This window comes from Salvelinus fontinalis, chromosome 42 (assembly GCF_029448725.1).
Source record: "Salvelinus fontinalis isolate EN_2023a chromosome 42, ASM2944872v1, whole genome shotgun sequence".
NCBI classification, from domain to species: domain Eukaryota; kingdom Metazoa; phylum Chordata; class Actinopteri; order Salmoniformes; family Salmonidae; genus Salvelinus; species Salvelinus fontinalis.
The window spans coordinates 2,908,861-2,922,535 of record NC_074706.1 but is presented as its reverse complement, the minus strand read 5'-3'; the positions used below and the strand labels follow the sequence as shown (position 1 = coordinate 2,922,535).

Genomic DNA, 13,675 nt, shown 5'->3' with positions numbered 1-13,675 from the left:
GCTGTATTGAGCTCTGACTTCACAGATACAGGAAACTACTAACCTTGCTACTGCTCTCCCTCCATCGCGTTTATTTCGAAGCCATTAATGTAATTTATTTCTACAAATACCTTTAAAACTTTTAATCTTTGTTTAAAACTAAATATATTTGTAACCACTTCTAATTATATCTGAGAACAAACATATTTTCTTCAAGTGAAATGAAATTAATATCTTTATAACAGATATACAGGAAGTGGATAAATAGGACAGGAGATGTAATAATACTCAATGCTTTTCTTTATTGGTTTTAACAAAAGCTGCAGTGCACATGACAACAAATGTCAATTCACTGGCAGAAGAAATATGAACAATATAAGCAAACAATGTGGGAAACATTTACAACAGGACAGATGACTAAGCTGGCGCCGGAGAAGGCAGACATTTTACATGTTTTTTTGTTCGTTTATTTGCATTGTCTGTAACTCATTTTTTGTACTTATTTTGTACATAATGTTGCCGCTACCGTCTCTTATGACCAAAAATAACTTCTAGACATCAGCACTGCGATGACTCACCACGGACTGGCAGAGTCCAATTTTTCCTTAACGAGTCTGACGAAGCCGACGCGAACGATATACTGCTTTCTCGGGAACAGGCCCAGATCTCCGTGATTTGCATGAAGAGGAGACGGAGAAAAAGGGGCCGGAGGGCAGGCTGCCTTCTGAAAATTCGTAGGCGATCTAATAAACCCCCACTTCCTTCCATTCTGCTAGCAAATGTGCAAACTTTGGAAAATAAAATAGATGACCTACGCGGAAGATTAAACTACCAACGGGACATTCAAAACTGTTATATCTTATGCTTCATGGAGACGTGGCTGAAGGACGACACTATCAACATACGCTGCACCGGCAGGATGAACATGGGTGGTGGACTATGTCTTTTTGTAAATAACAGCTGGTGCACGATATCTAAGGAAGTCTCGAGCTGTTGCTCGCCTGAGGTAGAGTATCTCATGATAGAAAATAGAGGGTTGTGAGGTACTGCACCTACAAGAAACCAACCCTGGTCCTAGAGTGCTGCAGGAACTTCATTTTTGTCATTTAACCGACCTGGAAGATCAGGTGTTGAATTTAGACAATCACTGAACTGATCAATTAGCTAAATTGCTCAATATGGTCTGTAGTTGTGACACAATCCTGCAGTATCTGAGGCAGTCCAGAAAGACGTTTGTCTAGTCTGAGCTTAGTCTGCCAATCATTCCTTTAGCTGGTGGAGTTAAATGCCCTCTTCCGGCTGCTGTGCAGAATGAACCGTGTCAGGTAACTAAAGGCCTCTGGGTACATTAGTGTGTGTTTGGTTTTCAATGGCCCTAATCTGGCACACCTGATTCAGTCTACTAACCATCAAACCGCTGACTATTTGATGCAGGTGTGCCTGTCTGGTGAACCCAGAGGAGAGGGTTGGGAAGTACTGCACCTTGTAGGCAACCCTGGTCCTGGAGTGCCACAGGCAAATCACTTTTTTAATTTAACCGACCTGGAAGTCCAGGTGTGTTGATTCACTGAACTGACCCTACTGTGTGAGACTGGATTTGAATAACCCTCCTCTAAGCTTTCTCTGTCATTCATGCCTTTTGCTGGTTAAGTGAAATGCTTCCCTCTTCTGGTAACTGTGAAGAATGCTCCATGTCACTGCAGCCTACCTAGACTGAAGCATCTGTCAACCCTCTTATTTAAAATGTTTGTTTCCCCAGAATCCAACTTCTAAATAAGTGTGTGGCCTATTTGCAGGTGTGAGACAGTCATATGAAAACCCCTTTATCAGATCAATTAAAAAAGGTCATTGACTAAAATATATCCTTGATTGTTGTACTATTTGATGTTTATTGTCAACCTGCCTCTTAGACAAACCACCTAGACATTGTCTGACATCTGTCTTGACTAATACTAACTAAAACTACTGTGTTCTAATCATACTACATACTATGTAGAATGGAGCCTGGCGATTAATCTCTTACATTAATATTACGCTACATGGTTATTTGTCTGGTTATTGCTACCCTATTTACAATGCACAGTCTAGTTAAAATGTATACAATAAGCAACAAATACTAGACTCACCAATACTGAGAATGTGTCTTCTACAGTCTATCCACTTATCTTATTATCAGCTGATTAACATCTGGGTCTGAAGTGACAATTCTCTTCCTCAATAGCATGTAGTGAAGAACACTAGATTAAAAACTGAAATGATTATGACGTCCTGGCATTGAAAGCATACTCAATATTAGAAATGTCACATATTATAAAACATTGTATTTTCTCATATCCATCAGCCTACTAGTTAGTATGGGGAGTTGGACGTGGCCAGTGTGTTTAGTCATATGGTAGAATGACATACCAGACAGAACCCTACATATAGTCCTTTCTCTCTATTAACCTATGGCCTATAGTGATCTTATACGTTATCAACGTGTGTCAGTTGTGCTTTACTGAGTCTCTCAAACCAGTTTTTCCAGGTGAACAACGTACTTAATGAAACCGACAGAATATCACTCCCATGAAAAGGCTGCATGGTATTTATGGTTGATACTGTAGCTGTGTCATTCATCTTTGTTTTGTCTCCTCCCACTCATCTGAGAGGCGTACGGCCAGTGACCTCACAGACAGGAAACGACTAACCCTTCTCAGTGCTCTCTCACCCAACCCTGTCACTCAGCCTCAGAGAGCCCTCCAAGTTGTATTTTCTCCTCACTCTTGTTATTCTTACACATCATTACAAACTGACCTTAGGTTCAATTGAGTCAGCTTGTCTGGTATAATTCATTACAGATTAGACATGACGGGACACGTGCAATCCTGTCAAGACTTGCATAGTGTGAAAGGTTAACTGTAGGATTTTGTAAACCATGTAATGTGAAGCAAGCTTTAAAGCCAGTACTAACGTGCCATTTCTTTGTACAGACATAAGGTGATTTTAAGGATTTTGAAAACGGTGTAATGTGAAAGAAGCTTCATCATGTTAGCCACAATGTCACTCAGATGTGATGATAGCCACGGTCACGCTGTACATGCCAGCAAATTTCAAGAAAATATTACACCTGACCAAGACATGTAATCTCAACAATTTCAAAACAGTAGCAGTAAAAAAAATATGCAACCGAGCAATCAATGCAGGTCAAAACAAGCCTTAACAGGGGTTGCGTTCCAGGTCGAATACATTGCAGACGTTGCATTGCATCAACCAATGGTTGTGTGCCACATCATCGACTGCGCAGTCGGGCATCAGATTGCGATATGATGTGGTTAGTTGATATGTTAAAGACCTATCCAGGCATAAGATTAGGCATGTGTCTGCAATGTAGCTGACCTGGAACACAGCCAGAATCTCTACAGTGTGAAGCTGGGGTAATATACAGTAGTTATCAACATAATATAGAGTATTATGTAGCCTGTATATGATGCTCTGATAATGTTTGATTCTCCTCCACTCAAAATGAATTTGCATTTTTACATTTACATGAATTTGCAATTCAGATCACTGTCTACTCCCTTGCTCTTTAGTGTGTAGACGACTTCACACAACAGGTTATTCACTGGTGACTTTGTCTGGATTTTGGTGACTTCAAAAATCTTATAGCGGATTTAAAACTTCCCTCTCTTCAGGAAAGGCTGAGTAAGAAGTTAGCTCAGCGCCAAAGCAAGTGTGGATCTCAAAGCAAGACACATTCCCAAAGTTGGTTAAGTCGGATCTGAAAGAGCTTGTGGCGACAGTGCCGAAACAGATCTCGTGGTTGAGAACACTCAGATCAAACTTCTTGTTGGTTCTGTGAAAGGTTTCCTTACATGTCTCTTGTCTTTCTCTAAGAATCTGAATGGCATCAGTCAGGTAGAAATGCAATGCATGGTACTTGAATGATGTTGTCATATATGCAGAATTGCCCTCTTGATCTGATTTGTTAAAGTCCAGGTAGATCGATTTGGAATTGGGTCCTGGTTTGTTTTTTGTGTACAAATAGATAGCAATGGAATGCTCTGTATTCAAACTGTCTCCATGCGGTTTAGCGTGTGGTTTTGCTATGTTCCAGGATGTATTGAATTGAGGATTAGTGTTAGGGGGGGGTAGTGCCCCTGTGACAACAATTTTGGACCCCCTTGTGGCCCCGCTAAATGTGGATTATGAAATAATCTTTACATAAGTAATTTTTGCTATCGTTATGTTGTTACATCCGTTATTAGACAGTGGCAACGCGGAACACTAATTTAACACACACATTTTCTAGAGGGACGGCTTTAGGCGGAACACAACAGTATCGTACTACATGCATCTGCAAGTTTTTTTCTACTCAGAAGTTGTAAGAAATTCCGACTAATATTATAGTTTAAGCACAAATAAGGAAATATAGAGGTGAGTAAAATTGTTAATATGTTGTATTTGTATTAAATGCATAACAGAAGTGTAACGTTAGATCAGCTTATCTTAACGTGGCCGTTTGTTACTTTGTGGCAGTATGAAAAAGGATCAAATATATGATCAACAAACTCATGGTGTTGAGTGTTTTTACTTAAACCACACTCCGTAAACACATTGTAACGTAAAACGGTTAGACATAAAGGGTAGTTTACCTAGCAAGTCAGTTATTTTAAGTAAATTAAGTAATACGTTTTCACCAAAATGAAGAGAAAGAAGGACATAATGTCCTTATTCCAAAGAAAAGACAAGGCAGACAGTGAGACAGAGCTAGATGGTACAGGTGTGAAGAGAGCAGAGAGCCTGCAGAGAGAGCAGGAACACTTCTCCATTGGAGAGACTGAGAGTGAAGGCATAGTAGAGCAGGAAAGTGAGACAGATGGAGCGACTGAGGCTGAGAGTGAGACACCAACAGAGGAGCCTCGTGCGTCCACAAGCAGTGGACCATCAGGTTTGTGATGTTGAATAAATCTGTGGTTACTTGTAAAACAGTGCAATTAGTCAGTTTATATGGTGTATAGAAATGAGTCGGTTTGTGATTGAAATGAATTCTTATTTATTAAGTTATGATGTCTAGTAGTTATCATGTTGATGGTCATGATGAATGGTTAAGTGATGATGTCTAGTAGTTATCGTGTTGATGGTCATGCTGAATGGTTAAGTGATGATGTCTAGTATTTATCATGTTGATGGTCATGCTGAATGGTTAAGTGATGATGTCTAGTAGTTATCATGTTGATGGTCATGATGAATGGTTAAGTGATGATGTCTAGTAGTTATCATGTTGATGGTCATACTGAATGGTTAAGTGATGATGTCTAGTAGTTATCATGTTGATAGTCATGCTGAATGGTTAAGTGATGATATCTAGTAGTTATCATGTTGATGGTTGGATACAGTGCTGAATGGTTAAGTGATGATGGCTAGTAGTTATCATGTTGATGGTTGGATACAGTGCTGAATGGTTAAGTGATGATGTCTAGTAGTTATCATGTTGATGGTCATTATGAATCGTTAAGTTATGATGTCATGTTGATGTTTGGATACAGTGCACGCAGGCAAACACTCACCCACACATACACGCACACATGCACGTAAAGTTCTCCTTTTAAACCTCTGATAAAGATGCAGATATACATTTCCCCCACCACCTCTGAATAACTCTTCACACTGATGTCATACACAGACAGCACACATAGAAAAAAGGCCCTTATATAACCATCGATGGCTGGCCACAGAGTACAACCCATAATGTGAACTTTGTTAGAAGGCTGGGGTGTCAAAGCCTCAGTAATGCTATATGATCTATGTGCAAATTCACTGAGTCAATCTTCTATCTGCTAAAATATATGATCACTTCAATTATATCTTGAATCATTTAAAATGAATGGGAAACAAACACATTTCCATTAGAAGCTCTGATCTGGAACGCTGCGCACACTTGTCTCCAGCGGTCTGTGCGTCGGTAAAAGGAACAGGCCGACCGCCACAGCAGTGAGGCGCCTGTTTTCTCTCCAGGCGACCGGGTCTGGCTCTCCATCTGGAACCTGCCCCTCTGCCTGCCTTGCCGGAAGCTGAGCCCACGGTTTGTGAAGCCGTTTAAAGTTCTGAGGAGGGTTAATGAGGCAACTACCATTTGCAACTCCCTGCTGAATACCGCATTAACAGTACTTTTCATGTGTCTCTCCTCAGGCCAGCGGTGCCTGGTCCCCTCGCTGAGGCTGGTCCAGTGATTCCCCGCTTCCTCTGGACATCGAGGGAGGTCCTGCGTGCCGGGTCCATGAGGTCCTGGATTCGAGGCGTCGGGTGGGCCGTCTCCAGTACCTCATCGACTGGGAGGGGTAGGGCCCAGAGGAGTGGTGCTGAGTTCCTGCGGTGGACATCCTGGACGCTTCGCTGACCAGGGATTTTCCGACCTGCACTGCGTCCCTGTGGTCATCCCCGAGGCTGGTGCAGCACGTCGGGCGGGGGGTATTGTCACGGATTCCCCCGGGACTGCTGCTCATTCCATTCACCAGCTCCGGAGGTCTGCGTCACTGGCCTTCTAGGTGACGCTGAACTAGATCATTACCACCAACCCCGGACTGTCTGTTCTCATTATGCACACCTGGTTCCCATTCCCCCTGATTAGTATATGTGCCCTCTGTTCCCCATTGTCCTTGATGATTATTGTTCCATGTCCGTTGGTCTTGTGATTACCTGTGCTCTGTTGTATCGGCTTTCGTGTTACCCTGTTAGTGTGTTCTTGTTATTACGGGTCTCGTCCCGTGTATTGTTATTCCTGTGTATTTATTAGAGGTTTACAACTCACTCTTTGTTTGGGATACAACCCTGTGTTATTTATATACACGTGTTTGTTTTGGGCTTCGTTCCTGTCATGTTCATGACGTACTCTATTCTGGGTAAATTTCGTATACCTGCACCTGTCTCCTATCATTATGCAATGTGACAATGGCAATCCTCATTACGCACACCTGAGCCCCATCCTGAAGCACACCTGGACTTCAACACTGCCCAGATTACTATCTCTTTATCTGGCGTTCCGTGGCAACACTCTTCAGGCAATATTGTATCTGTGTTCATGTTCAGACATTTCTCTTGTTTTGTATCGCTCTATGTTCAGTATTATTATTCAACTCTGCTTCTTTACTCTCATCGTCATAGCTACAACCTTGTAGTATTATGTTCTTTCAATTAGTAGTACTACCAACAATACGATGGGCAATATTTTTGTCTGGTACAAAGCGCCAAAAATACCGCAAACCTCAGACTCAGGGATTTTATTTACAATCTTTGTTCAACAATTTCCCTTAAAATTAGACAATTATTTAAGTAGAGTTTAAAAACCTGAGCAATACATAAATAGTTTCCTCTTTATAATGCACATTGTTGCACAAGTTCTAAATTTAATGGTAATAATATCAATAAACTATCTGTTGATAAATAACAGACAGTTAGGTTCAGAGTAAGCGTTAAGGTTAGGGTCAAGTTTAGGGCTAGGTTAAGGATAGGTTTAGTACTGTAGATAGTTAGTTGAAATGTTACTGGTAGTCTGTAATGCATCTATCCAAATGAAATCGTACAGAGATTACAATGAGGTTTACTGAATTTTTTGCACGTTGTACAATGATTTTGCATCTTATACCACCACTGTTGTTGTAACATCTTATCAGATTACAATGATCTGATGGTTGAACTTACCAGACTGGAGCACGATAGAGGTAGTTTTGTATTGTTCAGCTTTAGGACATGTGTTTTTCAGGCTGATAAAATCTACTTATACCTTGTCAGAGATCTGACTTTACAAGCAGACATGACTACACACCATGTTCCCACACTGAAGCACCAAGATAATACGTGCACAAAGTCATGCAGATCTTCATGTCTGCACACGTACACATGTATGAGGATGTACCCAGCTCTACCTTGGTTCACCACAGGGGCATTTGAAACTAAAAGTGATGCTTCTGAGAAAGAGTTCACGCTCCTCTGTTCTGTCTTTCTGACGCTCCCCTCGACCCCAAGTCAACCACTACACCGTGTGGTCAGTTGTCATGGTCACAGTCTCTCAGGTTGTGTGACTGGTAGTGACGTCACTGGATGAGTTCTAGCTATTTCTCAGTAACAGGTTTTATTTTAAAATGTTGTGGCATATGTTGCAGAAGAATCAGAATTAGTTAGGTAACATAGATAATTAAGATGTCTTATCACCATAATATGCTTGTATGATATGCTTGTTATTAGATTGTATCCCTTCGGACTCTGGTGTTGGCAGTTGCACTTCCTCCCTCAGTTGGGGCTCAGTCACCTGGGGCCCAGAGAGGGGAGAGATCAGGCTTGTCTTTCACATGTCCCTGGTGCAATGCAGAATATCAGAAAGAGAAGAGAACAGGAGGGAACATTGTCTTCATATGTGAATGTGTCTTCCAAAACATCTGAAGGGATGGTATGATTAATATGGAACCAATTACTTGTCTCCACAATATCTGTGTGCTTGTCACTCCCTCCTTTGGCCTTGGGGGAGATAAGGTTTGAGACAAGATGTGTGGGGTAGTGACTGGAACCATTGTATGTCATCTCTGATGTTGCACCTATCCTGGGATAGTGTAGGACCTAGAGGCTCACTCCCCTCATTGAGCTTGCCCAGGCGTGTGGTCAAAAAGGGGTTTTACTTGAGATGTGAGTATCTGGAGTTGACAATTGATTTATGCCACAGAATGAGTTGGTGTTTTTGTGAAATTAAGTTCCAGGAACGAGATTGGAGCCTTGTCTTAGGAGCCAAACTGAACGATAAGAACATAATTTATGACTCCCATCAGCCATAGTTTGATAATATAATAAATTATATGAATCTATATCATGCTATATGATGTATGTGTGACTTCACAGGGTCCCAATTTTAGATGTGCTAAAATAAATTGTTATCCTGTTAATTGACATATACACTACATATATCCTGACTGAGTTTACAACGCCCCCAGCCTTCAAATGGAGAACACATTATGGCTCTCACTCTGTGACTGGTGGTGTAGGGGGAAGTTGACCCTAGACACTGATCTTCAGTCAGTTTTGCTGACTTTTCCCTCTGCAAATGGTTAAGGTTAGGATCGGGGTAGGGATTGCTGATCATAGATCTATACCTAGGGGAAACTTCCCCCCAGAGTTTGACTGGCCACTGATGACCATATACAGTTCATTAGGAAAGTATTCAGACCCCCAAACTAAGGATGGTGGGAGTCATATCATGTATTATATTATCAAACGAAGGCCAGGGGTAGTGATATCGGCAGGTAGCCTAGTGGTTAGAGCGTTGGACTAGTAACCGAAAGGTTGCAAGATCGAATCTCTGACCTGACGAGGTAAAGATCTGTCGTACTGAACAAGGCAGTTAACCCACTGTTCCAAGGCAGTCATTAAAAGCATGAATTTGTTCTTCAGCTACTTGCCTAGTTAAATAAAAATAAAAAATGTATATAATGTCTTATATTATCAAACTAAGACTGGTGGGAGTCATATCATGTATTATATTATCAAACTAAGACTGGTGGGAGTCATATCATGTATTATATTATCAAACTAAGACTGGTTGGAGTCATATCATGTACCATATTATCAAACTAAAACTGGTGCGAGTCACATAATGTAGTATATTATCAAACTAAGGCTGGTGGGAGTCATATCATGTATTATATTATCAAACTAAGGCTGGTGGGAGTCATATCATTTATTATATTATCAAACTAAGGCTGGTGGGAGTCATATCATTTATTATATTATCAAACTAAGGCTGGTGGGAGTCATATCATTTATTATATTATCAAACTAAGGCTGGTGGGAGTCATATCATGTATTGCATTATCAAACTAAGACTGGTTGGAGTCATATCATGTATTATATTATCAAACTAAAACTGGTGGGAGTCACATAATGTAGTATATTATCAAACTAAGGCTGGTGGGAGTCATATCATGTATTATATTATCAAACTAAGGCTGGTGGGAGTCATATCATGTATTATATTATCAAACTAAGGCTGGTGGGAGTCATATCATTTATTATATTATCAAACTAAGACTGGTGGGAGTCATATCATGTATTATATTATCAAACTAAGGCTGGTGGGAGTCATATGTATTATATTATCAAACTAAGACTGGTGGGAGTCATATCATTTATTATATTATCAAACTAAGACTGGTGGGAGTCATATCATGTATTATATTATCAAACTAAGGCTGGTGGGAGTCATCATTTATTATATTATCAAACTAAGGCTGGTGGGAGTCATATCATTTATTATATTATCAAACTAAGGCTGGTGGGAGTCATATCATTTATTATATTATCAAACTAAGACTGGTGGGAGTCATGTCATGTATTATATTATCAAACTAAGACTGGTGGGAGTCATATCATTTATTATATTATCAAACTAAGGCTGGTGGGAGTCATATCATTTATTATATTATCAAACTAAGACTGGTGGGAGTCATATCATGTATTATATTATCAAACTAATGCTGGTGGGAGGCTTATCATGTATTATATTATCACTTCAGTTTAATTGTATGTTTAAAACTGATGAGCACTGTGGGAAACAAACATATTTAGATTAGAAACTAAGGCTGGTGAAAGTCACGTGTTGACCACTGTTTCTCATCCACTGTGGTTGACTGACAGAGTTCCACTACCATAAATCAAACAGACACAGGACAGTGCAGTGAGACACTGGTACAGACGTATATTAGAGATAGAAGTAGAAGTTACAGTATTTGATCACAAGTGTGTTAAATTAAGATGTCAGAGGGAGTCTATGAAATCACAGATGGATTTAGAGACGATGAGCCTGATGCGATGAAGAACACAGACATTGATGGCCAATTATATGGCAACGTAGGAGCCTTCAAGCCCAGTCCAAGAAATGGAGTTGTTTCTTCAGGTAAGATTGCATTCACGCACACACAATTACAGACACACATTGAACAGGTGATATTACCCTGTAGTGCTACAGCTTTATTTGTCCCAATCCTGTATGATACAGTAAAACACATTACCAAAGATCTTACTTTAATAATTTGTGATTCAGTACATGTTCAGTGGTGGAAGAGACCCTCTGGAGTTGCTGCAGTGTGTCTGGGGCTGCTATGTGTTCTCCTACTGGCCGGGATCATAGGCCTGTCTGTCTACTGTAAGTTTAGTGTGTTGTCACTGAGATTTAAGTAGTCTACTTAATTATCAACGGTGTGGTAGTTACATGTTAGAATAACTTTTCCGTTTTACAGATGTAGTCATTGGTCATCACAACTCAACAGAGAGAGGCCAGCTACAGACCAGTTACAACGCCCTGACTGAAGAGAGAGGCCAGCTACAGACCAGTTACAACGCCCTGACTGAAGAGAGAGACCAGCTACAGTCCAGTTACAACTCACTGACAAAAGAGAGAGACCAGCTACAGTCCAGTTGCAACACCCTGACTAAAGAGAGAGTCCAGCTACAGACTGAGAGAGATTTTCTTAACGGGAGGTTTACCAATCTCAGTGAGTAAATCTAGAGTAATAAATGTTAATTCATCCCACACACCTTATAATGTGTCTGTATTATTTCATTAAGTGTTCAGTATGATAAATTGAAGGAATTTCATGTTTTCATCTTGTAGAACAAACCTGCCCTGAAGGCTGGCAGAAGTTTGAATCCAGTTGGTACTTCCTGTCTATTGAGACGAAAACCTGGAAGGAGAGCAGAGAGGACTGTCTGGAGAGAGGAGCAGACCTGGTGATCATAAACAGCAGAGAGGAACAGGTGAGAGAGAGAGAGAGAATACTTTTCATCAGTACACTAATATGTGCCGTATTTTATAAATGTATTAAATGTGACATTTTGTAAATCTTTCTCAACAACAGACATTTCTCTTCAACCTCCAAATGAGAGCCTGGATTGGTCTGGATGACTCTGTTACTGAGGGGACCTGGAAGTGGGTGGACGGCACCCCACTGACCACAGGGTGAGAGATTTGACCATTTTACCTTGAGATATGGAGAAAAAAAAGAAAGATGTATTGCTTCCATTCATGTTCATATAAATGTATGTTTCAACTCATGGATGTCATTCCATCAGAATTATAGATTTATCATAGAAAACTAGTAATACATTTAGATTAAAATGTCATTATATAAAAAATACATATCATTGTATATTGCCCATTCTTGAAAATGTTATGATCATTTTACAGAGTGTTGCTTTAAAGCTTAGAAAACATAGGAATATGTCTATAATCGAGGAGGATGTTTGTACCAGAGTGTCTGACTGTCTTGTTCTCTGTGTTGTTTAGGTACTGGAGGGCAGGACAGCCTGATGATAGTGGGCAGGAAGACTGTGCTGAGATATACTATGGACAAGATGACCCTGTACAGACATGGAATGATGACAAGTGTGGCACAAATCATAACTGGATCTGTGAGAAAGTGGTGTAACAATAACAATAACACTCTCTCTCAATTCTCTCAACTCTCTCTCTCAATTCAATTCAACTCAAAGGTTTTATTAGCATGGGAAACATAAGTTAACATTGCCAAAGCAAGTGAAGCAGATAATATACAAAAGTGAAATAAACAATAAAAATGAACAGTAAACATTACTCTCACAACAGTTCCAAAATAATTAAGACATTACAAATGTTGTATCATGTATATATACAGTGTTGTAACAATGTGCAAATGGCTCTCTCTCTCTCTCTCTCTCTCTCTCTCTCCCTCTCTCTCCCTCTCTCTCTCTTTTATATATATATTTATATATATATATATATATATATATATATATATATATATATACATATATATATTGATGGTTGGATACAGTGCTGAATGGTTAAGTGATGATTCCACCTGGTGGTTAAGGTGAGAGATGAACTCACCATAGAGGAGAACAAGTTGGATTACAGAGTTGTCTACGGGCTCTTTTTCAATTAGACCTTACTCAATTCCTCCTCACATTCTCTCTTTGACTCCTTCTCCAAACACATTGGAGAATACAATCCTAGGGGAGGGACCTTGGACCTTCTCTAAGAGGGTTGAGGAGGAGATAGGAGGAGAGGAATCTAGGAAAGACTAATTGAGATAGAGCCTTAGTGTCAGAGAGAGACATTGAGGAGGAATAGAAAATTAAGAGAATTAGGAAGAGATAAAAAATATTGTTGTGTTTAGATTTAGAGGAGAGTATGTAGACATATTGTACTCTGGAAAGTGATTCTTCAATATTTTTATTAGAAACGTGTCATATAAATTGCAATAGACTAATGTTTAGTAAAACAAAGTGGGACCAAGTATTAACCAATGCTTATCACTTTAATATTAAGATTAACAAAGTCACAGATTAATAAAAAAAGGATGAATGTCCTTTAAGTCCTTTAACAAGGTCGACCAGCTTCCTGATTGAATGTGATTTGATACTTAAAACAGTGTGACCTGGACACACACAGAGGGCAGAACAGTACTGAGAGGAAACACACACACAAACAAAAATATGCTAATGAAAGGGGATAATGACTCAACACCTTCCCTGTATAAGGGACAATGTGTAGGTTACCAATAGCAACACCAAGCACAATGCACCAGTGGACCTGTCTGCTAAATACCCACACACTCATCATGGTGTCTATCTGCTATGTGTCTCTTCCTGGAGGTTGCTGTATACTACATACCCACACACTCATCATGGTGTCTAT

General features: G+C 40.0%; 1 protein-coding gene and 1 pseudogene across 4 annotated transcripts; one reads left to right on the top strand and one right to left on the bottom strand.

The window, feature by feature from the left end:
• Nucleotides 1–3,196: 3,196 nt before the first annotated feature.
• On the bottom strand, nucleotides 3,197–6,461 carry LOC129841054 (ecto-ADP-ribosyltransferase 5-like; annotated as a pseudogene).
• On the top strand, nucleotides 4,251–13,330 carry LOC129841595 (C-type lectin domain family 4 member M-like). Of its 4 annotated transcripts, none has more exons than XM_055909973.1 (7): nucleotides 4,251–6,040; nucleotides 6,148–10,894; nucleotides 11,042–11,143; nucleotides 11,238–11,492; nucleotides 11,612–11,754; nucleotides 11,856–11,956; nucleotides 12,284–13,330. In XM_055909973.1, the coding sequence occupies exons 2-7, from the start codon at nucleotides 10,753–10,755 to the stop codon at nucleotides 12,423–12,425; spliced, it is 885 nt and encodes a 294-aa protein (XP_055765948.1). In that variant the 5' UTR covers nucleotides 4,251–6,040; nucleotides 6,148–10,752; the 3' UTR covers nucleotides 12,426–13,330. The 4 variants fall into 4 exon arrangements, with proteins under 4 accessions (XP_055765948.1, XP_055765945.1, XP_055765947.1 ...); XM_055909972.1 differs by having other exon boundaries at nucleotides 4,253–4,392; nucleotides 5,907–6,040; nucleotides 6,148–11,143; XM_055909970.1 differs by having other exon boundaries at nucleotides 6,148–11,143.
• Nucleotides 13,331–13,675: the final 345 nt, after the last annotated feature.

Excerpts from the sequence above, each read along its gene's own strand:
- LOC129841595 (XM_055909970.1), top strand. The coding sequence starts at position 10,753 with ATGTCAGAGGGAGTCTATGAAATCACAGATGGATTTAGAGACGATGAG. Across the intron at positions 11,144-11,237 it reads CATAGGCCTGTCTGTCTACT|ATGTAGTCATTGGTCATCAC; the intron begins GTAAGTTTAGTG and ends TCCGTTTTACAG. Across the intron at positions 11,755-11,855 it reads TAAACAGCAGAGAGGAACAG|ACATTTCTCTTCAACCTCCA; the intron begins GTGAGAGAGAGA and ends TCTCAACAACAG.